Source organism: Podospora anserina, chromosome 2 (assembly GCF_000226545.1).
Source record: "Podospora anserina S mat+ genomic DNA chromosome 2, supercontig 2".
Taxonomy (NCBI): Eukaryota; Fungi; Ascomycota; class Sordariomycetes; order Sordariales; family Podosporaceae; genus Podospora; species Podospora anserina.
In genome coordinates, this window is record NW_001914858.1 from 775710 (window position 1) to 798725 (window position 23016).

General features: G+C 52.5%; 9 protein-coding genes across 9 annotated transcripts, besides 2 other annotated features; 3 read left to right on the forward strand and 6 right to left on the reverse strand.

Moving 5' to 3' along the window:
• PODANS_2_1890 (uncharacterized protein) lies at positions 1-369 on the reverse strand (the record flags this gene model as incomplete). The annotated part of the gene is made up of 1 exon (XM_001910901.1): positions 1-369. The coding sequence occupies one exon, from the start codon at positions 367-369 to the stop codon at positions 1-3; it is 369 nt and encodes a 122-aa protein (XP_001910936.1).
• Positions 370-1677: 1308 nt separating this feature from the next.
• Positions 1678-1766, forward strand: a tRNA (tRNA-Tyr).
• A 456-nt stretch (positions 1767-2222) lies between these two features.
• PODANS_2_1900 (uncharacterized protein) lies at positions 2223-4646 on the reverse strand (the record flags this gene model as incomplete). Its single annotated transcript, XM_001910902.1, has 1 exon — positions 2223-4646. The coding sequence occupies one exon, from the start codon at positions 4644-4646 to the stop codon at positions 2223-2225; it is 2424 nt and encodes an 807-aa protein (XP_001910937.1).
• Positions 4647-5436: 790 nt separating this feature from the next.
• On the forward strand, positions 5437-5880 carry PODANS_2_1910 (uncharacterized protein; the record flags this gene model as incomplete). The annotated part of the gene is made up of 1 exon (XM_001910903.1): positions 5437-5880. A coding segment is annotated over one exon (444 nt), but the record flags the coding sequence as incomplete, so codon positions are not given.
• Positions 5881-6917: 1037 nt separating this feature from the next.
• On the reverse strand, positions 6918-8158 carry PODANS_2_1920 (uncharacterized protein; the record flags this gene model as incomplete). Its single annotated transcript, XM_001910904.1, has 2 exons — positions 6918-7619; positions 7673-8158. 2 exons carry the CDS (start codon positions 8156-8158, stop codon positions 6918-6920), a joined length of 1188 nt encoding a protein of 395 aa, XP_001910939.1.
• A 2146-nt stretch (positions 8159-10304) lies between these two features.
• Positions 10305-11598, forward strand: PODANS_2_1930 (uncharacterized protein; the record flags this gene model as incomplete). Its single annotated transcript, XM_001910905.1, has 2 exons — positions 10305-10526; positions 10588-11598. 2 exons carry the CDS (start codon positions 10305-10307, stop codon positions 11596-11598), a joined length of 1233 nt encoding a protein of 410 aa, XP_001910940.1.
• Positions 11599-12560: 962 nt separating this feature from the next.
• PODANS_2_1940 (uncharacterized protein) lies at positions 12561-15897 on the forward strand (the record flags this gene model as incomplete). The annotated part of the gene is made up of 5 exons (XM_001910906.1): positions 12561-12764; positions 12819-12882; positions 12944-13089; positions 13128-14733; positions 14786-15897. 5 exons carry the CDS (start codon positions 12561-12563, stop codon positions 15895-15897), a joined length of 3132 nt encoding a protein of 1043 aa, XP_001910941.1.
• A 1266-nt stretch (positions 15898-17163) lies between these two features.
• On the reverse strand, positions 17164-17901 carry PODANS_2_1950 (uncharacterized protein; the record flags this gene model as incomplete). The annotated part of the gene is made up of 1 exon (XM_001910907.1): positions 17164-17901. The coding sequence occupies one exon, from the start codon at positions 17899-17901 to the stop codon at positions 17164-17166; it is 738 nt and encodes a 245-aa protein (XP_001910942.1).
• A 910-nt stretch (positions 17902-18811) lies between these two features.
• Positions 18812-20607, reverse strand: PODANS_2_1960 (uncharacterized protein; the record flags this gene model as incomplete). Its single annotated transcript, XM_001910908.1, has 2 exons — positions 18812-18898; positions 18952-20607. 2 exons carry the CDS (start codon positions 20605-20607, stop codon positions 18812-18814), a joined length of 1743 nt encoding a protein of 580 aa, XP_001910943.1.
• A 1264-nt stretch (positions 20608-21871) lies between these two features.
• Positions 21872-21953, reverse strand: a tRNA (tRNA-Ser).
• A 140-nt stretch (positions 21954-22093) lies between these two features.
• Positions 22094-23014, reverse strand: PODANS_2_1970 (uncharacterized protein; the record flags this gene model as incomplete). The annotated part of the gene is made up of 1 exon (XM_001910909.1): positions 22094-23014. A coding segment is annotated over one exon (921 nt), but the record flags the coding sequence as incomplete, so codon positions are not given.
• Positions 23015-23016: the final 2 nt, after the last annotated feature.

A 23016-nucleotide genomic window follows, 5' to 3' on the forward strand; every position in this document is an offset into this window, starting at 1 on the left:
TTAGTAAAATCTCCTCCTGCTTCCCCGGCCATCAGTGCCATGCATCCTCCTCGTGCCCGCAGCCTTCTGGCCGGGTCTTCCAGTGAGAGTTCCCTTCAACTTCAGGAAGGCACCACTGATCTTGTCACCGATGGAGGGCCGCCTCTGCTGGTGATGGACAGGGGCGACGGTGGTGTGGTGGTGGTGATGGGTGGTAGTGGCATGATGTCTGCGCTTTCCGCCAAAGAGACCGCCTCGGCGACGGGTAGAGGTAGTCATGGGAGCGGCGGTGGTGTGATGAGTGCGACGAGGGCCGCCGAAGAGACCTCTGCGACGGCGGGGAGCGGTAGTAGTGACTACAGGAGCGGCGTGGTGACGGCGACCGAACATTTTGATGGTTTGGGTTTGGTGTTGTGGTTGGTATTAGTTAAAGTAGGTAGTGTTTGGTTTGCAGTTGATGTTCAAATTGAACTCTTGAGAATGCTTGTTTGTTTGTTTTGCTTCTGTGTAGATGCTGATGATAGTCAAGAGATTAAGACCTGTGTCTCGAGGTCAGATCAAGCAAAATATATACACCATCTCATCGGCCCTTCCCTCTCCCTCCCACGTCACAGCTTTCTTTCAATGTGATCTCCCATACTTGATTCAGACCCTTGGACCCTTGATGCATTCAGATCTCGATCCTATCCACAGCTTAATCCAACTTTCCAAAGACAGGGATGACATCAACCTCTTGCCAAACAAAAGAACACAAAACAAGCAAAAAGTCAACCATGACGAGCCCCTTTGGACCCTTGAACCACCCAACATCGTCAGTGGCGTCCGCTGTGGTAATGCGCTGAGAATCTCATTGGTTGCCCTAAACACCCTTCTCTTTCAGGCGAGCCTTCAGTGCAACCAAATGCGCACCAATCAGCTCTCGTTTCTTGGACTTTTTGGGCAACCGAAGCGGCCCCACACAGGGTATGATGTCACGGTTCATGTCACTTGTCAGACGGCTCGTGCCGTGACAACCGTTGGACTCAAACTCGAAGTTGGCATTCTACCTACTGCACATACCGCTGGGCACTGACGGGGTAAGCTCCGATGATTTGAGGACGTTGATTGTTGCGCGAGCATCATAGCTTGCGTGTTCACCACGTGGATGTGATACCTTGTTCGGACCGTTGGGCCGTTGGGAGTGGAAACTTGCGATATTCGACATGACGACTGCCTATGTATGTAGGTAGCCGAATATTCCAAGGAGGAACAAGTGTCTGCTAAGAATAGAATTCGAGCATTAGCTAACAGCGATAGAAGGATTCTAGTGGGATTATACAGTCTTGATGCTCTCAGCAATATGTGAGAGTCTTGCACGGCTGGGTGATGCCATCACTTTACTCAAAGTCACTTCCGATCCAGACACTCCTTGCCTATTGATATCCCACCTCAATATTATCACATTATTCAAGTCCGAAGATATGTCATTTCCCTTGCACCAACTTTTTGTCCACCAAAATCAAATTACAACTTGAGTAGGTACGGAATAAATAATTGTTGTTACCGAACTGTAACTGCTGGCTGCCCCGTTCCGCCAAGTCTCGCATCTCCAGCACACTCGGATATGTGTCCACAAAACCCACATTCGATAACAAATTCACGTCGGGAATTGTTGAAAAGCCCTAATCCTCCACCAGATCCACAACAACTCAATAAAATCCCCTTGTGGTGTAGTTGGCTATCACGTTCGGCTGTAAATGCAATTTATCGATACCGAAAGGTCACCGGCTCGATTCCGGTCGAGGGGACACATCATTTTGCCTTCACCTCAGTAAGGTGACTCTTTGTTTTTGATTCAGCTATGAAGACTCTTCTTTTTTTCTGGGATGCTATGTGCTTCACAAACAACCCTACGTGCATAATTCTGGAGATATATATTATACAATGGGTTGCTTAACCTACACAGCACAGTCATTACATCAGGTCACCAGAACCCATGACATTGGATTCAACCCATTGAAATGCCATGTCGTTCATCAGAAAATCATTAAACAGGCTGTAGATTCCTGGTAATAGCTTCGGCGAACATTGAGTACCAATCTTTAGGATTTGCTAGCAACCTTAAAAGACCCATTTCAGGCTGTTTCGTAGAAAACAATAAACTTCCTCCGCCAAGGGTATCATTCCAACCAAGCCACTCTACAGTCTCATCAATGCCGTATCCATACTTTGCGTCATCATACAACGAAAACTTACAACCCCCCTCAAGCCTTAAATCTGAAACAATCACTCACACCCTCGAAGCTTTCCACGCCTCCCAACAACCCCTTCTTATCCCCAAAGTACCTGATCCGATACGCCGTCCCCTTCTCCACCTCCCCCTCTCCCTCAAGAGCGGTATCCCACCCAATCGTCACCTCACTCCAACCCATAAGCTCACTCGTCCTCTCCCACTCAAAAATCACACTCCAGTCCCCATCATCTCTGAACCTTTCCCACGTCCCATCCTTACCCAACTTCTCAACAGCAGCATACGTGCCGCCCAGCTTCAGATTGTTCCTCGGATTGGCTCCAACAAACCGAACCTTGACCACATCCCCAATCACATAAGGAGTACCCTTCTCAGCATCCGTCAAAACATCCCCAAAAGACTTGAAAGGCGGCGCATTGTCCATCACCACCGACGGGATAAACGACAACGACCGGTTCGTATTATCCGGCGGATACACCATAGACTTCTGATCATGCGGCGGAGGCGCCGGCGAATCCGAATTCAAATACCCCAACAGCCCCATCGTGACGTTGATATACGCCGCCAGCGTGTGCGGTCCATACAGAGTCGAAGCCCCTTCATACCTCTGGATCCCGTACTCCTCTTCCGTAGTGATATAATGCGTATAACTGTTGGCCGGACCCCCCAACACAACAACTGCATCCTCTCCCGCCTCATCGCTGGTCCTCACGGCCTCCTTCCATCTCCGTCCAGCCATCGTCGTCGCCTCCCCAGGCGAAACAATAATAAAAAGCAGTCCAACTCTAAACACTTGAACATCAACCACATTCGGCGTCCACGGATACGGCCTCTCCATCTCCCCCACATCCAGCAAAATCGGCTTGGCACCATGACACGCCCTCTGCTCCTCGTTCGCATCCTTCAAAAACCTCGACACAACCTTCCACACCGGCGAAGTGGTGTTTTCGTTCCCATCATGCTGCGTAAAATCAAACGCCCCCGGCCCATCACTCGTCCCCGCCGCAAAAGAATACCCCAGCGCAGCCGGACAAGTCTTTGCCATCCTCCCACCCGGCAGCTCAAACTCAAACCCGGTCATGTTGTGAAACTTGTGAAAAGCCTTCACCCAACCCCCCCTCACCGGCGTGAGCTCCCCCTCGTCAAACAGTTTCCTCGCAGGCTCAAACTGCCTCTTCCCAATCTCGAAACAGGAACTAGCTCCGCTGTCCGGAGTTTGAAACCCGGGCCCACGACCATGACAAGACTGTGACTTGCCATCAACAGGACAAGTGCTATTCTCAAAACTGCACATCTCCCCCGACCCATCCTCGCACCACGCGCCCAGAACATTAGGACTCGTATCACCCACACTCGCCTGGCTGAAACCAGCCACAAAATCTGGATTCTCCCCTCTCATCGACTTTTCAAACAAATAGGCCGCAACCCCTTTATTATCCCCCGCAATAAGGGTGTTGTTCCCCAATAACGAAGTCCCATGGACGGGAAACCACGTCAGCACACCCAAAGCCTTCTCATCAGCGGCACGTTCAAATTTCAAGAGCGTCAAATCCTTTTCAACGGACCCGTCGTCTTCGATGCTAATATTATACCTCACCCTCTCCTCCTCAGGGTTGGCAAGGTAAGCAAACAAACTCCGGTTGATATTCGCGCCAAAAACCTTTGTCGTCCCGACGCTGAGATACCCCGGCGTGAGACTCTGATGCGCTTTTCTGATGGATTCCACCGCCCCGTCCACAATGGCTCGGTAGCCTTGGTGATCAAACCCTTTGCTTGTGATTTGTGGGAGGAGGTAATTCAACCACCCAGCTGGCCCAGCGTGGGAGTGCGTTCCCGTAACAGCAACGTTGTGGTGACCGTACACTTTATATTCCTCCCCCAAGCTCTCGAGAGCGTTGAGGATGCCGTAGCGAACGGCGGTGTCACCTGATTGGGTGTCCAGCACCAAGTAAACCAACCGGTCGGAAGGGTTGTCGATGTTGCCGACGATGAAGGCGCGGGAGTAGAGGCGTTGACGGAGACCGGAACCGACTTGTTTTGGGTCGGCGTAGCCCATGAGGTTGATTTCGACTACGGGGCCGGTGATGTCTGCTTTGCCCACGCCGAGGAGATATGTGTTGTTATTTCTGTTGTTATTGTTGTTTGTTGGTGGGGGGTGGGGGGTTGAGGTTGTCCATGATGTCCAGTTTCCGGGGGCTTCGGCGGCAAACAATCTAAGTAGTGCACAGCCGAGGATGAGGGCGCCGAGGATGGAGGTGAGGTACCCGATGATGGACCGGTAGTATATTCTTTTCGGTAGTGATCTCTTGTTCTCTGAGTCCCCGTCTTTGGTCTGTTGATGTGGTTGTGATAGCAACGGCTGTTGTTGATAAGCTCCGTCCTTTTCCGAGTCAACCCAGACGTTGGCGGGGTCGAGCAGTTTTTCGTGGGCGTCCATGGTGGAGGATTTGCAGGGCGGAAGCTACCTGCACTGCATATTCTAGATGATAGTTGAGAGAAGCGAAAAAAAGTTTGAGATAGGTACTGTTGAAGCGGTGTTATCTGTTGTTGGTCACTTGAACCCAACTGTATTAGAAACCAAGCAACATGAACGATAGGCCTGGAGGTGATTTCTTGGCAGCGACTGCCTTGTGTCGTCATTGTCGCAGGAAACTGCCCGATTCGACAAAGGGGCGGTGCACACCCCGCTGCCAAGAGTATCGGGGTGGGTGGCAGCCGTTTGCACTGAACTGAGGAGTTTGGCATTATATTTCACTTGGGAAGCTGTTGTTTAGTTTTGAATGTCAGAACAGTTTTTTCTATGTTTTGGATGGATGAGGCAGTTGCAGTATTATATCTTTAACTGCCGAAGCTGTCTTGGATATCTCATACCGAAAGAGCAGCAAGTGCTGTCTTAGCTTGAAGTTGTCGTGCAGACACTAGATAAGAGCTCCGATAAGAAGGCTAAGCCCAACCCTGGCGTCTGTTCACTGTGTAGAGTGGAGACCGCATTTTTCCAAAGTGAGATCCAGCGCGTCGTAAAGCATCGCATCGCGCAGTCGCATTCATTTTGAGATTTCGTCAATTTCAACCGTCCAGCACCACCACCACCACCAAGATCACCACGCCTGCTTCACACCAGTTATACATCATAACAACAACAAAACAACCAACCTTTTCGCCCTCCACAAGTTCCCAATCTCTCTCAACTATAACCACCTACCCGCCCTCCAAAATGCCATCCATAACCACCATCCACGAGTCCCTCCCATGTAAGTTTCCTTCCCCTCCCCCCCCCATCTGCCCTATTATCCAACTCTCATCCTAACCTCCCAGACATCGACTCCCCCCCCACATCAACCCAACTAACCGCCGCCCAAACCCTCATTACCCGCGAACGCACCCTCCACCCCGACGACCCCAACCACGCCCTCCTCCCCCCCCCGTACCACCCCCAATTCCTCACCCCTCTCCTGACATCTGAATTCTCCCGCCTCTCCAGTACCTCCCCCCCACCAAAACTAAACGCCCTGGACCTGTCCCGATACAACACCCTCCCCTCCCAACCCCCCAACCCCACCCCCCACTCCCTCCAGTCAGAACTTTTAAAAGCCTACACCTCCCACGCCTACATCTCCTCCCGCCGCTCCCACCTCGCCCTCCTTGACACTACGGAAAAACCGCCTGGCTAGTCGGGAACTACCACCTCGAGGGCGAGCTCAAGGCCCTAGAGAAGGAACTCGCCCAGACCAAACAAGAGATCGATCTTGTGACTCTGGCGAGGAAGACAAGACAAGAAGAGGTCGGGCCGGAGATGAGGATGCTAGAGGAGAATTGGAAAATGGGGGTGGGGAGGGTGCTGGAGACGGAGGTGGCGACCGAGGGGGTGAGGAGGGAGGTTTTGGGGGTTCTTGCCGGGAGGGAGTAAGAGATTGTTGTTGTTGTTGGCAAAAGAGACTGCGAGAAACGAGGCGGTATTTCGAGAAGGGGAGAGAAAGAGGTCAGGTGAAAGAAGCAAGGGAGATGTGTGAGGTGGGAATTGTAACGAAATGTTGGGAGTTTTACGAGTTTACCACAACAGGGGAGGTTCTATGCTGAGGATCGTTGTTTAGGGGGCAGAGTAAGGGACAGACACGTAAAATGGGAAGGGATATTGTCATAAATATGCTGGAGTTTGGGAATATACATCAGGGAGAACATGTTGCTTCACACAGAAAGTGTTAATATACTTAAATATGGCCGGGTTATAAACCAAAAGTGCTGCCCAAAGAATTGTCGAAAGGCGTGAAAAGGGGTGCGAAAAACTTCTTGACACGGCGCTATATTCCACAAGACAAGAAGCACTTTGTTGTCTATGTGTCCGTCAACGACTATGCATTTCACACAATACATATGGGTGGGGTGAGCAATGTACATAACCCTAGGCAAACATAGCATTTGCTATCATGACCTGTTTGCTACTCCTTCAGGTATCTAATAACAAGCCAAAGTGTTTGGTCTTGAATAATCAATGTAGGCCAAAAATAATAATAGGGAGACAGCAGAGTGAAAATAATAATCCAAAACTCCAGCCCCAACCCACAAAGCCACACCAAGAATACCATACTTTGTTCCCTTCTCCAATATTTGTTCTTTTCACCACCAAAAAAACTCGAGAAGCAAGCGCCCACACCGTGCCCCATTACACCTCTTTTCCCTATTCTGATCCCTCTCCATGCTCCATCATCCTTTAAACCGTCTGAAGGGGATCCATCTCCTCCACCCCAGTCTTGACACCCACATACTTGGTTCTCCGCATAATACTCTCGACCGGCCCCAGCAACCGCTGGAACGCCGACTTGCCAAGCGACACAACCTTGACCTCGGTGGTGCTCACGACGCTGGCGGCGCGTGGTGCGTCATTAAGCAGAGCGAGCTCGCCAAAGAAATCGCCCTTCTTGTAGTGCTTGACAGCGGTCTCGTCGCCCCTCCTAAGAGCGACCGCCTCGCCATCCACAAGCAAGTAAAAGGAGTCACCCGGGTCGCCCTCGCGAATAATGGTGTGACCGGCCGGGAATTTCTCGCTCTTGAGCGCATCCGCAATCTTGGAGCGCTCATACGGGGTAAGGCTTGAGAGCAAAGGCACCTCCTCGAGGAAGCCCTCGTACATGCGACGACGGGCAAAGGTCGACTCCATCAGGATCCTCCGGAAGGTCATACGGTCCAAGGCCCAGAGGGTGCAGTTGGGCTCGGCGGAAATAACAGTAGCGGCCCGCGGGGCGTTGTACATGAGCGCAAGCTCCCCAAAAGAACCGCCTGCACCAATGGTGCTAACCTTCCTGCCAGCCCCGTCCAAACCAGGCTCGACCTTTCCTGTGGGGCTGACGTAAATATCGAAAGAACCCTTTTCGATGATATAAAAGAAGTCACCGGTATCTCCTTGGGTAATCACCTGCCAAACACATTAGTCGTGCCCTTTTTGGCCAACACGAACGCCCAACTCACCTTGATATCCTTGGATGGGATCGGTTTTTCTATCAAAGCCCCCAATACCTGGGCGGTTTGCTCGTCATCGAGGTGGCTGAACAGGAAATTGCCGCTGATGGCTTCCTTCAACCGCTCCAGCTGCTCGGGCGTCTTCGGATGCACAGGAGGTGTCCAATTGTCATAAGCTTCTCCGGTAGGGGGTTTCAGTGACTCGGCCGATACCGAAGTGCGACGACCCAAGTTGTACTGGGCTGGGTAGCCTGTTGGATCAAGATGGGGCCTGTTGACTCCAGTCATGTGTGTATCAGATGCCGCATCGGCACCAAACGGGCTTCGGAAGAGACCGGCGCCATGGTCGGCTGGAGCGCGGCCAAAGCCCGCCGTTGTGGGCGAAGTCACCATGTCATTTTCGTCCTCCTCGGCGACTCTTTGCATACCAGTGGTCTCCAGTCTGCCAAATGGGTTCGAGTTGCCCCCGAAAGGACTGCTGAAGCCAGTGGACATGTTGGACAACGTTCAGAAAGTGGGTGTGGTTTATCGATTGGAGAATTTCACGATCTGGTTCGAAAAAAGGGGGCCGAGCCTGATGTACTTGAGGTCGGCCTGGGCGAGTATGTCGGTTACAGAGTCAGGATACCAACTCTGTTTCTCTCTGGGGGCTGCAGCACACGGTTAGAACATGGCCGACTCAAGCGGTGCAATGCGAGGATGTAGGAAAAGGGCCATTTAGAGACAAAATGGGCTGCGCGACTCGGAGAAGTGCAGGGCGCCGGCAAGCTGCTGTTGTATGAACGGTCTCGTCATGCAGAGCTCAAACCCGTCTGGTTTCGCCGAAAGAGAAATTGAGACAGGGCAACAAAAGCCGTGAAACATGAGAAGGCATGGCTTGACTTACTTTTCGGCCAGAGACACAGGAGGCGTCGATATGGTTTGGCTGGACAAAGCCACCGACGGTGGGAGTATGTGTGGTGGCGTGGCTATGGGGAGTCTGCGGCGTTCGGGATCCAGAAGCGGGAGCTGGCGAAGAGGGGTAGTGTTGTTGTAGGAGAAAAAGATGCCGCAGTCGACGAGGAGCTTTCTCAATGATAAAGAACAGGAGAGAGAGGGTGCAATCCGAGCTAAGCCAGGGAGGTGGTAGGGAAGCTTAACGATCGGCTTGCAGGCGAACAAGGAATAAAGGCCGGGACAGACAAGTCCGGCACACGGCGGCAGAAATTGGGAGAGACGAACGGCAGGGTCGTGTAATGTGTATTGTAGGTATGTAGAGTAGAGATAGTGACAGCAGAAACGGAGAGAGTTAGTACAAGGAGGTTGGGTTGAGCAGGAGGATCAGGTATAGAAGAGGCCGAGATGGCAAGATGCAGAGATGAAAAAATAAAATAAAGGGGAGTCCAGGAAGGCGGAAAGGGGGGGGAGACTGGAAGGCGAGGAGGGGAGATGGAGGTGAAGCTTTACGTTTGGCGAGTGGGGTGGTTCCCGCCCTACAGTTCGACAGTGCGGTATCGAGACGCCTGTGTTCCCTGCATTTCATCACCGAAAGACTTTGGAGCCATCAAGGACCCCAGTCAGGCCCGCAACCAGGCGGCGCAAATCCGGGGAGACGCCACTTTGGAGCAGCGGTTGACGACTAGGTAGAGCAAGATGATATCTAATACTCGCAGCTCAGAGTCATGAGTGCCGTGACCAGGCACATGAGTGACATGGTGAGAGCTTGCTGTTATCAGCAGAGTCACTGGCTGAGAACGGACATCAGGCCCCCTTCACAACCAGGACCTCCCTCTCGCTTTGACTCCACAATACCGCTAGGCGCAGGCCAGTCATTTGCGTCGAACAATTCTAGAAAGCGCATGGACCGTTATATGGCCCATGCCTTGGCCGCTGACGTGCTGCTGAACTTGACCGATCTTCTGCTTCGGCTTCTCTTGCAGATCTGCCGCAGCGTGCTCACCAGGTGGCAACTGCGTACCCTTGGCACCGGGAGTGAAAGAAGGAATGCTTCTGTCCGGATTTGGGGCACACAAGCCAGGGCAACACTTCAGACGTTGGACTTGGGGCTCTGTCTGCCGGTGGCCTGGCACATGCGCAGGAACACTGTCTGGCTGTCACTCTTCCATAAGACTTCATATTGGTACTAGGACGGCATTGCTGAGGCCTGCAGCTCCTCCAATCCCTACTATTTGATAGACACCAGATAGTCGTCAACGGTACGGATATGTCCCTTACCAGAGAGATTCGTATCAATCAGACAATGGCTCTCGCCCGCCCAGAGTGGTATTCAGCAATTTACGAACCTCTGATCGGACACCCCGAGAGTATCTCAATCTCCACTGTTTCTCATGATTTCCCCTGTGATGAACAGTCCCATCACACTCGATATTTGTCCCACGTGCCGGATCGCGTGACCGCTCTCTCTTGTCTGGTCGTCGCCGTTGGGTTGTTCCAAAAATGGATTTCCTTCTGCCTGTCTCCGTCAGCACTGGAGCCGTCACAGCCTCCTGCCAAGACACAGCACGGGCCATTGAACTCGCCGCAGACACCGAAGACTCCGTGTCTTCGAAACGCTCCTTTTCCAGAGATCCTCTCCCTTTGACAACCCCCCAAGCCACCCCGCAACGACGACGACGACGACGTCGGAAAAAATACGCCCGCCATGGCTCCGAGACGTCGCCGCGGAGCCTCCGACGATGCTGCCGCAGATGACCACTCCGAGACGGATGCGCCCAAGAACCGCCCACCCAATACAGCCTTTCGCCAGCAACGCATGCGCGCCTGGCAGTGTGTGCTGACACCGAAACTTATTGTCACCATCTTCTCCATTCTCGCCGCCATCTACCTTGGCTTCGGCGCCTATCTTACATACCTTGCGCATACTGTGGGTTGGCTGTCCGATGAACTGCCCTTGTAGGGCACATGCTTATAAATTATGTTTCCAGGTCCGCGACATCTCGATCGACTACACCAAGTGTATCACCGACGCACCAACAGATGACTTTGGACCGATTCCGGCTGAAAACATCGAGGCTCATTTCTCGGTGACAAATCCCGACTTGGATCCCTTCCGGTCTCAGTGGAAAAGAGAGACGATCAATGATGTCAAGGTCGCCAATTACACTGCGAAACGGGAGTATTGCTATGTCCGAATCAACATCCCCGAGGACCTGAAGCCGACCATCAGCTTCTTCTATCACCTCAACAACTTTTACCAGAACCACCGTCGTTATGTCAATTCTTTCAATGCCAAGCAACTTCTCGGCGACGCAGTAGATGGCGGCACCATCAACGCCTCCACCTGCGCACCCCTGACTCACAACCACGAGGGCAAGATCATTTATCCCTGTGGTTTGGTGGCCAACTCAATCTTCAACGACACTTTCTCTCCGCCCCTGTTGTTGAACCCGCGAAATTCGTCAGAGGACAGTGTCGAGTATCCCATGTCGACCAAGGGCATCGCTTGGCCTGGAATCAAAGACTTGTATGGTCTTACAAGCTACAAATATTCAGATATTGTGCCCCCACCCAACTGGGAGGAGCGTTACAAGTTTGGTTATGATGAGGTGAACAACCCGGTACCGGATCTCAAGAGCGACGAGCTTTTCCAAAACTGGATGATGTTGGCTGCCGCGCCCAACTTTTACAAACTGTACCAGAAGAGCAACACCAGCGAGGTGATGGCTGCTGGTACATACGAGATCAAGATTGAGTCCAACTTCGACACCACCAAGTATAATGGCGGGAAGTCTTTCGTCCTCACCACTGTCTCGACAATGGGATCGCGCAACATCTGGCCAGGAATCATTTTCCTGATTGTTGGCGGTATCTGCCTTGTTCTTGACGTCTACTTCATCTTGTCGTTCTTTTTGTGGAAGCCGCGCAAGCTTGGCGACCCATCATATCTTTCGTGGAACCAGCCATCGGCACCACAGGGGCATGCTTCGACTTCATAGGGCCACAGCAGGGGCGGTGGGAGAAAAGTAGAGTTATGAGAGCATTATAGGGCGGGGCTGGACTCGTCGTTCTGTTTTCTGTCTGACAACAGTGTGCAGTGTCTTGGGAATAGCTTTGGGGTTACACGGCGTATGGCGGTCACTGGGTTTTTGGCTTGTTTTCTTGTTATTTCTCTATGCCCCACGATTCCTGGAAAGGACGTGGTGAGTTGTCATCAGTTTTGCTTGAACTGTACTGTACAGATACCTGGCTCCTCTCGGGGCTCTATTTGGCATTGGGGTGTTCTGAATCGAATGAATATAATGACGTGTTCTTGCCTGACGTGCCTACCTAGGTAAGTAGCAGACTCGCAACAGTTTGTGAACGCCCGCCGACCCATCTACTACCAATCTGTGGTCAGTGCTGTATTTCTCTAGCAAGAACCGTCCACTAATCACCAATTCACTGCTCGCACCGACGAGCCTTTGCTTTGTCTTGCCATCCACCCCGCACCGGCGACCTTTCAACACTCGATTCGCCGTCCCGAGTCCCGGCACCGAATAACTCACGGCAGCTAGTTTCATCTTCCAAAACCCCGGATCATTGTTGGACCTCAAGATTGAAGGACCAAGATTTTCATTCCCTCAGACTGCTCAGTCAGAAAAGTGGCAGCCTCAGGCCACTAAAAAACCACTTAGGCAACCAAGCACGCCAAAACGCGACGGGGTGGTCCGTGAACGTCCAGCAACGCGACACCCCTGTAAATTTTTGCCTTGGCCCGCCGAGCCTTGTTAAGTTGTTGCACCCTGCACACCTCCTTTGCCCGGCGGTAGACAATCTGCTACCTCTCCATCTCCATACCTACCGACAACCACTTTTCCATCGAGGGCGACGACTCTTCCCACCAGCATCATCACCCCACCGACTGGCTTTTGCGCCGCCATCGCCATCGTCAACCCCCGCGAAAGCGCAGTCGCCCATCATGGCCGACATCAAAATCGACGCCAAGGTCTTCCAGGAGCGCATCTCGCATTTTGTCAACGCCTGGAAGGCCGACAAGCGCTCCGGCGACGCGCTGTTCAATGGCGCCTCGTCCATCCTCATCCTGATGGGCAAGGTCACCGAGGAGCCCGAGCTCTACAAAAATAATGCCATGCACGTAAGTTTATCAACATTGCCCCGGATTGTAGCTTGCGCCGTCTGACAACAAGCTCTGCAGTTTTGGCTCCTCGGCTACGAGTTTCCAACGACATTGATGCTCCTAACTACTGATACCCTCTACATTCTCACGACTCAGAAGAAAGGTCAGCTTGATTGATCTCCGGCTCGATTGCCACCTGTTTTATGCGCTGACACTGCCTACAGCCAAATACCTGGACCAGATCAAGGGCGGCCGGTTCCCCGTCGAGGTGCTTGTCAAGGGCAAGGACGCGGCCGAAAACGAGAGGCACTTCATCAAAATCACAGATGCCATCAAGGCAGCAGGGGTGAGTCATCACCCGCGTGAGTTCGTATGTCTGTTTTCGGAGCTAACGAGCCATGGTTACAGAAGAAGGTCGGTGTGCTTACCAAAGACACCTCCAGCGGCCCGTTCATCGATGAGTGGAAGAAGATTTATGCCGACAACTGCAAAGATGTGGAACAGGTCGAGATCGCTCCGGCACTCTCCACCGCTGCCTTCTCTGTGAAGGACGAGGCAGAGCTCCGCGCCATGCGTAGCTCATCCAAGGCCTGCGTGGCCCTTTTGACCCCGTACTTCCTCGACGAAATGTCCAACATCCTCGACCAAGACAAGAAGATCAAGCACAGCGCCTTGGCCGACAAGGTGTACAACAAACTGGAGGACGAGAATTTCTGGAAGTCTGTCCAGCTTCCCAATCGCCAGAAATTACCGAGCGATTTTGACCCAGAACAGCTTGACTGGGTCTTGGGTCCTATTGTGCAGAGCGGCGGAAAATTCGACCTCAAGTGGCAGCAGGACTCAGACGACGAGATCCTCCACCCTGGTATCATCATTGCGGCCATGGGCCTGAGATACAAGTCATACTGCTCGCAGATTGCCAGAACCTTTATGGTGGACCCCAACAAGTCCCAGGAGAGCAACTACAAGTTTTTGCTCTCTGTTCACAACATGATCCTGAAGGGGATCCGGGACGGGGTGGTGGTCAAGGATGTCTACTCCAAGGCTCTTGGCTTGATCAAATCAAAGAAGCCCGAGCTCGAGAAGCATTTCTTGAAGAATGTTGGCTACGGAATTGGTCTTGAGAACAAGGACCCCACTTTGGTTCTCAACGCCAAGAACCAAAGGACTCTGCGGGATGGCATGACACTTGTCATCACCACTGGATTCAGCGACATTCAGAACCCCAACCCACAGGATAAGAATAGCAAGACTTACTCCTTGGTTCTCACCGACACAGTCCGCGTCACCGCTGCAGAGCCAGTGGTGTTCACAGGCGAGGCTCCCGTGGAGGTTGATGCTACCTCTTTCTTCTTCAAAGACGAGGATGAGGCTCAGCCAACCCCCAAAAAGGAAAAGAGAGACTCGCGAGTCGGTGCTGTTGCTACTAAGAACATCACTAGCACTCGCCTGCGCTCTGAACGCAACACGGCGGTGGATGACGACGCTGAAAAGAGGCGTCGCGCTCATCAAAAGGAGCTTTCAGCAAAGAAGCAGGCCGAGGGTTTGGCCAAGTATGCCGAGTCCACGGCCGACCAAAACGGCGTAGAGGTGAAGAAGTTCAAGCGCTTCGAGTCGTACAAGCGCGATAACCAGTTCCCACCCAAGGTCAGGGATATGGGCATTGTTATTGACCAAAAGAACGCCACCATCGTTCTGCCAGTGATGGGCAGACCCGTTCCGTTCCACGTCAATACCATCAAGAATGCCAGCAAGAGTGATGAAGGCGAGTGGTCATTCCTGCGCATCAACTTCCTGTCACCTGGTCAGGGTGTTGGACGCAAGGATGATCAGCCATTCGAGGATGCCTCGGCTCACTTCGTCAGAAGCTTGACCTTCCGTTCGACTGATGGTGATCGGTATACCGACATTGCCAACCAGATTGCCAACCTCAAGCGCGAGGCCGTCAAGAAGGAGCAGGAGAAGAAGGACCTGGAGGATGTTATCGAGCAGGACAAGCTGGTTGAGATAAGAAGTAAGAGGATTTCGCTTTTGACTACTGTGACTGCCACTAACCTGTGTTTCAGACCGCCGCCCCGCTGTTTTGGATAACGTCTTCATTCGGCCGGCCATGGAAGGCAAGCGTGTGCCAGGTAAGGTAGAGATTCACCAGAACGGTCTCCGCTACCAGTCACCATTGAGCACCACCCAACGTGTCGACATTCTCTTCTCCAACGTCCGCCACCTGTTTTTCCAGCCCTGCGAGCACGAGTTGATTGTCATCATCCACGTCCACCTCAAGGACCCCATCCTCTTCGGCAAGAAGAAGACCAAGGATGTGCAGTTTTATCGTGAAGCCACCGATATCCAGTTTGACGAAACCGGCAATAGGAAGCGGAAGTATAGGTATGGTGACGAGGACGAATTCGAAGCCGAGCAGGAGGAGCGCCGTCGTCGCAACGAGCTCGATAGGCTGTTTAAGAGCTTTGCCGACAAGATAGCCGAAGCGGGCAAGAACGAGGGATTGGAAGTGGACATGCCGCTCCGCGAGATAGGATTCAATGGCGTGCCCTTCCGTAGTAACGTGTACATCCAGCCCACGACCGAGTGTCTGATCCAGATCACGGAACCGCCATTCATGGTCATCACGCTGGACGACATTGAAATCGCCCATCTGGAACGTGTGCAATACGGTCTCAAGAACTTTGATCTGGTCTTTATCTTTAAGGACTTTACTCGACCGCCAGCGCACATCAACACCATCCCGGTTGAGTCGCTCGAGGACGTGAAAGAGTTTCTGGACTCCGTTAACATCGCCTACTCGGAGGGTCCCCTGAACCTCAACTGGTCGGTCATCATGAAGACCGTCACGGCAGACACGCACCAGTTCTTTTTGGACGGCGGCTGGGGTTTCCTCCAGAACGACTCGGACGAGGAGGGCGGGTCTGACGAGGAGGAGGAGGAGTCGGCGTTTGAGATTAGCGAGTCGGAGCTGGATGTTGCCAGCGAGTCGAGCGAGGAGGACTCGGACTTTGACAGTAATGCGTCTGCCGAGGCTAGTGATGAGGCGGAGATGTCTGATGAGGAGGAGGGGGAGGATTGGGATGAGCTGGAGAAGAAGGCGAGGAAGAGGGATAGGGAGAGTGGGTTGGAGGAGGAGGATAATAAGAAGGGGGCCAAGAAGCAGAAGAGAAGGTAAATTTGGATGGGGTAAAGGAGAGAGAGAAAGGGGAAAAGAAAAACTGGTGATGATGATGGTTTGGTCTTCTTTTTTTTTTGATGGGGTCTTTAGCAGGTTATCGTCTACTGACTGGTCTGTTTCTGTTGAAGGGATAGGGAAGGGGGGTACCAACAAAGTGTATATGTATTTTTCTAGGCTTTTTCTTTTTAGTAAAAACGGAAAGGAAAGGTTTTTTTTCGTTGTCTTAATTTGATTACCTACCCTGTCACCCTTTTCTATCTTGTTGGACACAGAATGGCATGGCTGGGGTGGTCCAGGCAACAAGGCGATGAGTTGGCATCTTGGGGTTTGTATAGCAAGCAGCTTGTCTAGCTAGGTAGTGTTGGTTATTGTATGACTATTCTACATGAAATTTCCCTTCCCTCATTGTGACCATTATCGCCGTGGAGACCTATGTGCGTGCAAAGTAAATCGTAAAAAGCAAATGGCCAGCAAATATAAACAGTCAGGTAATTACCACCATCCTTGAACAAGATTATCTACCAACCTGTCAGCACCACAGAGATCTTGCTGTTCCAAATGTTTCACCACTCCACACCCAGCACACACAACCTCCCCACCCTCGGCGACCACCCAAACGTCAGCATCACTCTTGAATACAACAGCCGCTCCTCCACGTCCCTCAGCGAATCGTTATCAAGCCTAGTCAGCACCTTCCACGACTCATAACTCTGCTTTGCCACCACCTCCTGCGGCTGGAGATCATCAAACGGGTCGTCCAAATCATCCAGGTCGTCAAAGATGTCGTCTCCAAGGAAGTGCTTTTCGTACTCGATCTCAACACTGTCGCTTTTCTCCTTTTTAATGCTCACATCACCATTGTCATCCCCGTTCTTGACAGCGACGACACCTCCATCAGCGTGAGAGTCGTCGGCCAGTTCTGAAAACACATGCGTAGCCTGCGTGTGTACAGCTTCGGCTGGGGCAGTGTTGTTATTCCCGAATAGGAGTTCAGTCCATGCTCTATCACTCCAGATCAGTTTCCCTGCTGCCACGGAGCCGGCCTCGTCTGTCAAGGAGCCGATGATCTTTGGGTTGAGGGAGAGCTCGTGTGTTTTGAGGCAGTTTTTGCAGGTGGCGTTGGCGTTGTGGGAGTAGAGGGGGATGTTGCAGCTGAGAAGCAAAGGAGTCAGTATACTTGAGTGGAAGGGATGGGGGAGGTGATCAAGGGGTAAAATAAAGTGTAGGAAACGAGTTCACAAAAGGGTAAGTGAAGATGCGAGCCTACCATTCGAAGCAGCAGAGCTGCCGCTTCCTGCATTGCTCCACAATCGACACCCCCGTGATCAACAGGTTGAGTTTACCTGTGAAAACTACCTCTGGTACTTCGCGGACATACTCATCAATGTCTGCCAGCGTGTAGAGCGTCCGGCCAGGCCCGTGAATAGCAGCGTCAACATCCCAAATGTCAACCGGGAAGGGGATATGGACGCTTTCTTTTCTCGTGCGAGCGGCAGCCATGTGTCGAAGCCAGTCAGCGTCCGGAAAGTCAGGGTCGACCTCGACCATAGAACTCGATCCGATGCCAAGTTCCACCAGCCCATTGTTCCTGATAGAGTGCTTCAAGATTGGGTTGGTGATGAGAAGAATGGTCTGGTTGGCGACCCAGGATTTGGCCGAGGACACCTTGTCCTCCCAGAGTTTGAGCACACAGTTGTTGCATGTCTCGTCAAAGACTCGAACTTCGATCAACTCCAGATCTTTCTGCTTGTCCTTGGACCAAACCGTCAAACATGGACCGGCACTGAAGACGCATACCAGAATATGGGCGTCCTGGTTGTCATCATACCCACTGCTGATGTAGGCTTTGAGACTCATGAGACCAGGAACCTGAGATAAATTGATGAAGTTATCGTAGTTCAAAGGCACACGGCAAAGCTCGGTGGTGTCTTGCGATGGATTGGTTTCGTTGTGGAATCTGATACAGGATGTTGACCCTGCAGAGGGATGAATGGAGATCATCAACGAGACGAATGGGATTCGAAAATTAGAATACGCTATGTGTGCTGCCGAGTAATCGGCCACAAAGCCAGTCCAGACAGTTACGAGGGTGCCGAGTTTGAGAAAGTCCTGGTCAGAGCCCGAGCTTAGGAGTTTGAGCTGTCATGTATATTAGAACTGACCATGTACTAATGAATAGGGTACTCACAAGGACAACGCCAGTGTCATCTTTGACGATCAGCGTGTGAAAGTTCTCTGGGAGCGCAGAGCGACCTCTTCCTCTTCCATGTGTGGCGGCAGAAAAGTTCACGATCCTCGCCTTGAACCGAACCTTGGCAGGTCCAGGTTGAAGTTCAGCAATAGTGACTTCCTCGTAGACGCCCTTTGGTCGCCAGGATTGTGTAAGTGGTCGGCGAGCTGCCTCAATCTCGGCCTGCGTAAAGGCCTCGTTCTCAGGATTGTGAGGTTTGCAAGACCTAGAGGGGGTCGAGTCTTTGTGGTAGAAGGATTGTATCGACGACATGGTTTGTGTATGACGGCAGCTAACGGCCTTGTACGAATACAATTGGTAAGGATGCCGACAAAATGATATTAAGGTATAAGAGTGAGCACAATGCTCTTGGAATTGGTGAAAATGCTGTGTGGGTTTCCCATGAAGCAGGGCCACATAAGCCCTGCCCGTGTGTTCCTTCCTCGCCTTCTCATAATCTCAGTAGGCCCTTCCTCGCCCTCTCATCCGGAATTCCAGGAGCTCCTTCCGCCTCGCAAGCTAGGCAGGCACATAACATCACTCAAGTTTCCGACTTTTTGGGAAGGGACGAGGGTAAGTCCACATGAAACAGAAACCTCGAACTTGTCACGTTCAACGCTAGGTAAGTGTTCTACACAAATGTTGACCCCCAAACTCCATCCCAAATTCCCCGACAAATGCTCAAGCCAGCTTGGACGCCTTGGGCGCACTGTCGCCCACCTCCTTCGCCGCACGCTCCCGCAGAATCTTGCGGAGAATCTTGCCAGACTAAAATCATCGTCAATATTCATCTTCATCGATGTGGGATATGATTCACTTACCGGATTCTTTGGAATCTCGGCCACAAACACAACACCACCCTTTAACCGCTTATAACGAGTAACCTTGCCCTCCATCCATTTGGCAACGTCCTGCTCCGAAGCCTTCGATGTTGGATTCCGCACAATGTACGCCCGCGGCAGCTCTTCACCGTTGATCGTTACACCAACAACAGCAGCATCATTCACGTCTGGGTTCTCAAGAAGAAGAGCCTCCAGCTCTGCTGGTGCAACCTGGTTACCCTTGACCTTGATCAGCTCCTTGGAGCGGTCCACGATGTGGAAGATACCACCGGGCTCATACTTCTCCACGTACGAGATGTCACCGGTCTTGAGCCAACGAGTCCCATCGCCGTCGACCACGATAGTATCGGCAGTCTGTTCAGGCTTGTTCCAATAGCCACGCATCAGAGTGGGACCCGACACCCAGAGTTCACCTCGCTCGCCAGCCTTGGTGATTTCTGTCTTTCCATCCAGAGACATGAGCTTTGCCTTACAGTTGGGGTTCATCTCACCCACACCACCGGAGGAACCCTCGGTGCTGTTAGGATCCCAGGCCATTGCCGTGCAGGTGACCTCGGTCATTCCCCATCCCTGGCGGATGTAGTCGGCATTTGGAAGCATCTTTTCAACTTCTCTGGCGACCTCAAGGCCCAACGGGGCCGCTCCAGATCCTATGCTCTCGATACTGGAAAGGTCGAACTTCTTGGCCGCAGGGTGCTTGGCAAAGGCGATGACGATTGGGGGTACGCAAGCCAGGGTGGTGATGCGAAACTTTTGGATATACGTGAGAAGCTTCACAAAATCAAAGCCTTGCATGATGTATACTGGGGTACGGAGGTACGGCATGGTGGCGACGAAGTATGTCTGACCGTATGCGTGATAGAGTGGAAGGAAGCAGACCATCCGGGCTCGCTTCTGCTTCTCTTGGAATTGGGGATCCAGGTTGTTGATGTAGACGACGCCGACACTGTTGGCAACATAGGAGTAATGAGTGATCATAACACCCTTGGGCACTCCCGTCGTCCCGCTGCTGTAGTTGAGGCAGCAGAGAGTGTTCTCCGGGTCAGCAGGCTCCTGCCACGACCACTTCTCAGCCTGTGAGCGATTGCCAACAAGCAGCTCGGTCCAGTGTCGGGCCCCTTCCGCCTTCCCCTGAACACCTGGGCTCGGGTTCGTGGAAGCAATCAACTCGGGAGCGACAGGGGTGTTGCCGCCAAGGATGAAGACGCGATCTCTGGGCAGTCCGGCCTCCTTTGCCGCTTCGAGGCCCGTCTTCAGAGCTGCCTCGGCAACAAACATGTAACTGGCGCCACTATCGCGAAGCTGATAGGCGAGTTCTCTTGTCACCATGGTTGGGTTGGCACCAGTGAAGATGCCACCCGCCATGAGAACGCCGAGGAAAATCGAGGGGAAGAAAATGTTGTTGCCCGAGAAGATCAAGACTCGTTCGCCAGTCTTCAAGCCGGCCTTTTGCAGGCCCAGGGCCACCCTCTTCGAGAGGAGTCGGTAGTCACTGAGGGTGATGTAGTTGCTGTCGGGGTTCTCGGGGTCGATGAACGACTTTGTATCCGCGAGAGGTTCGGTTGCTGAGCCAAAGATCCATTTCTGTAGGGAGCTGCGTGGAATATCAACCGTCCATCTTGAGTTGATCACCATTTTGGGCGGTTACTGGTTGGCTATGGGTCGGAGTTCGAGTAACAAAAGGAGGAGGAGAACGGTTAAAGGAACGGTGAGGAGGACGGAAGGTGAGCCGAACGCCAATATGTATAAACGCCAAAATGATTCACGATATCCACTCGCAATGTTCTTGAAGCAATCCGAGGAAGTTGTGCAACTTGACCGGGGGGGAGGGGGCAGCTGGGTTTATTAACGAGGAACGGGTTGACCGCCCGCCACGGAACACGTTTGTCGAGGGCCCCTAATAAATACCCCAACTTGGTGTATGTCTGGTTCGGACGGGACGGTGGGCTAGGGAGACGTTCGCCGGTTCGCCCGAAATCCGTCTTGTTTCCATGACTCTCATATTCGAGGGAAGGGGACGAGCTGAGGGGAGCTATGGTCGGCTTCCCTACAAAGGTGGGGGTGCGCAGAAGTGCCAGAGATCTGGAGGAAGTGGAAGCTTGGAGCTTCAACATCCTGGAAGGTGCTGTGACTAGGAAAATTATTGATGTTGCGATTGGACGCCTTTGTTGGAGAAGGAGGATGGCGGTTGGGGGAGCGGGACCCCATCCCCGCGTTTTGCAAGGACCAGCTTCCCCGCAGAATGAATGGATACCGAGGTTCGAGACCGATTTGGCGACACGGAGCAAGACGGTGTTAGATTGAGGAGTGTTTGCCTAGGTATGGATAGACAGATAGATGTCTTTGTCAGGATCGCGATTATGGAAGAGGCGGAAACTCGAAGTCAATCTTCGGGAATATTCCGACGTTGTCGGCTGGTGGCCGTTATGTTCGACATCGCATCACCTTCCGACACTGCATCTTGGATGTTGCTCGCCGTGGACGAGAGCTTTATATCGGTTTGGTTACAGCAAATATATGGTGACTGGAAGCCAAGTTGACTTGGCTGCACGACCGTCCCTCTTTGGTTGAGGGTTGTCGCTAGCCGACAAGTCCACGCCAAACCTCGGATTTTCAACTCGAGATATCTGAAAGGGTCCGTCCCATTTGTTACACAAGATTCCTATCTGCCCCCTAACACGGACCGAGCCACAGGAACCGGAGTCAGACGTTGGCACACCGTTGTAGCCAGCGCAGGATGATTGTTGGTTGCTGGTAGTGGCGTTGGTGTTGGCCATGGAGCTTAAATCCACGTCCAGTCTCAAAACAGTCTCAAATTATAACGTGCAAATGCTGACTACAAGTCAAAGAGCAGACACAGTATGTGTCTGGTGTCAGAAAAAAGTTGGAAAAAGTAATCCGACGTGGGCCTGATTCGAACAGACGCTCCCGAAGGAACAAGATTTCTAGTCTTGCGCATTAGACCACTCTGCCACCACGCCTTGTTGATATTCATGTGACTGAAATAGCACTTATGTATGTCAGAAGTAGCCTGCATCGGCATCGCCTCTTTGCATCAACCTCCTTTCCAGTCATCTTCAAAAACAACATATATTTTCCACCCCTCCATTCACATCTCAAATCACATCAATGCCCAAAGTCCAAACACCCCCGCCACCCCCAGTGTCAACCCTCCCACAATCACCCTCCCACCCCCGGAGTCATCACCACCACCCCCGTCCCCTCCCACCCCGTCATCAAGAAAATACGCAGCTAATACACCCCCCCAACCGCCAGAAACATCCCCCTGCCTCACCAAACCAATCTGCTCACCATCCCTATAAACCATATTCTCCACACTTTTACTCCCCATAGAAAACCACCTCACCCCTTCCATCGTCCCCCTGACAAAAACCATATTCGTCTGACAAACCCCACCCGTCCCCTCACACTGCGGATCATCCCACAAGTTATCATCCATCCCGTTGAAAAACACCCACATTGCCGACCCGTGGATGGTTGTATCGGTCACGTTGTCGAGGTACGCTCCCCAGGCGCGGAAGCACCTGTCATCACCACCCTTTCCTTGTTTCTCACAATGATGAAATGCTACCTCTCCCTCCCATGGCCCCGGAGCTCGCAAGGAAGTACCCTGACCCTGCCAGTAAGGTGATTCAGTCTGTTGCCCTATCACCAGAATATCTCTCGTGTCGAAGAAGCCGTATTGATACAGTACGCAGTGTTCGAAGCTCGTTCCGATCATGGTTACCGGCCCCGAGGTGTGGGAGATGGTCAACCCGCGACCAACGGCTATGTTTTGCGCTGGGACGTTGGGGATCACATCCAGGGGATGGTCGGCTGCCCAGCCCCAGATGTTTTCTAGGTAGATGTTTGACGCTGTCGAGGTGATATCCAACAAGGTGTGCGTGGCGAGGCAGGTTGATGGGTTTGGGTTGGAGCAGGAATCGGTGATGGTTGTGTCGATGCTGCCTCCTACTCTCAGCACGACAGACCAGAGGGAGACATCGGGGAGGGAGATTTGCAGGAGGGTGGCGCCGGGGGAGA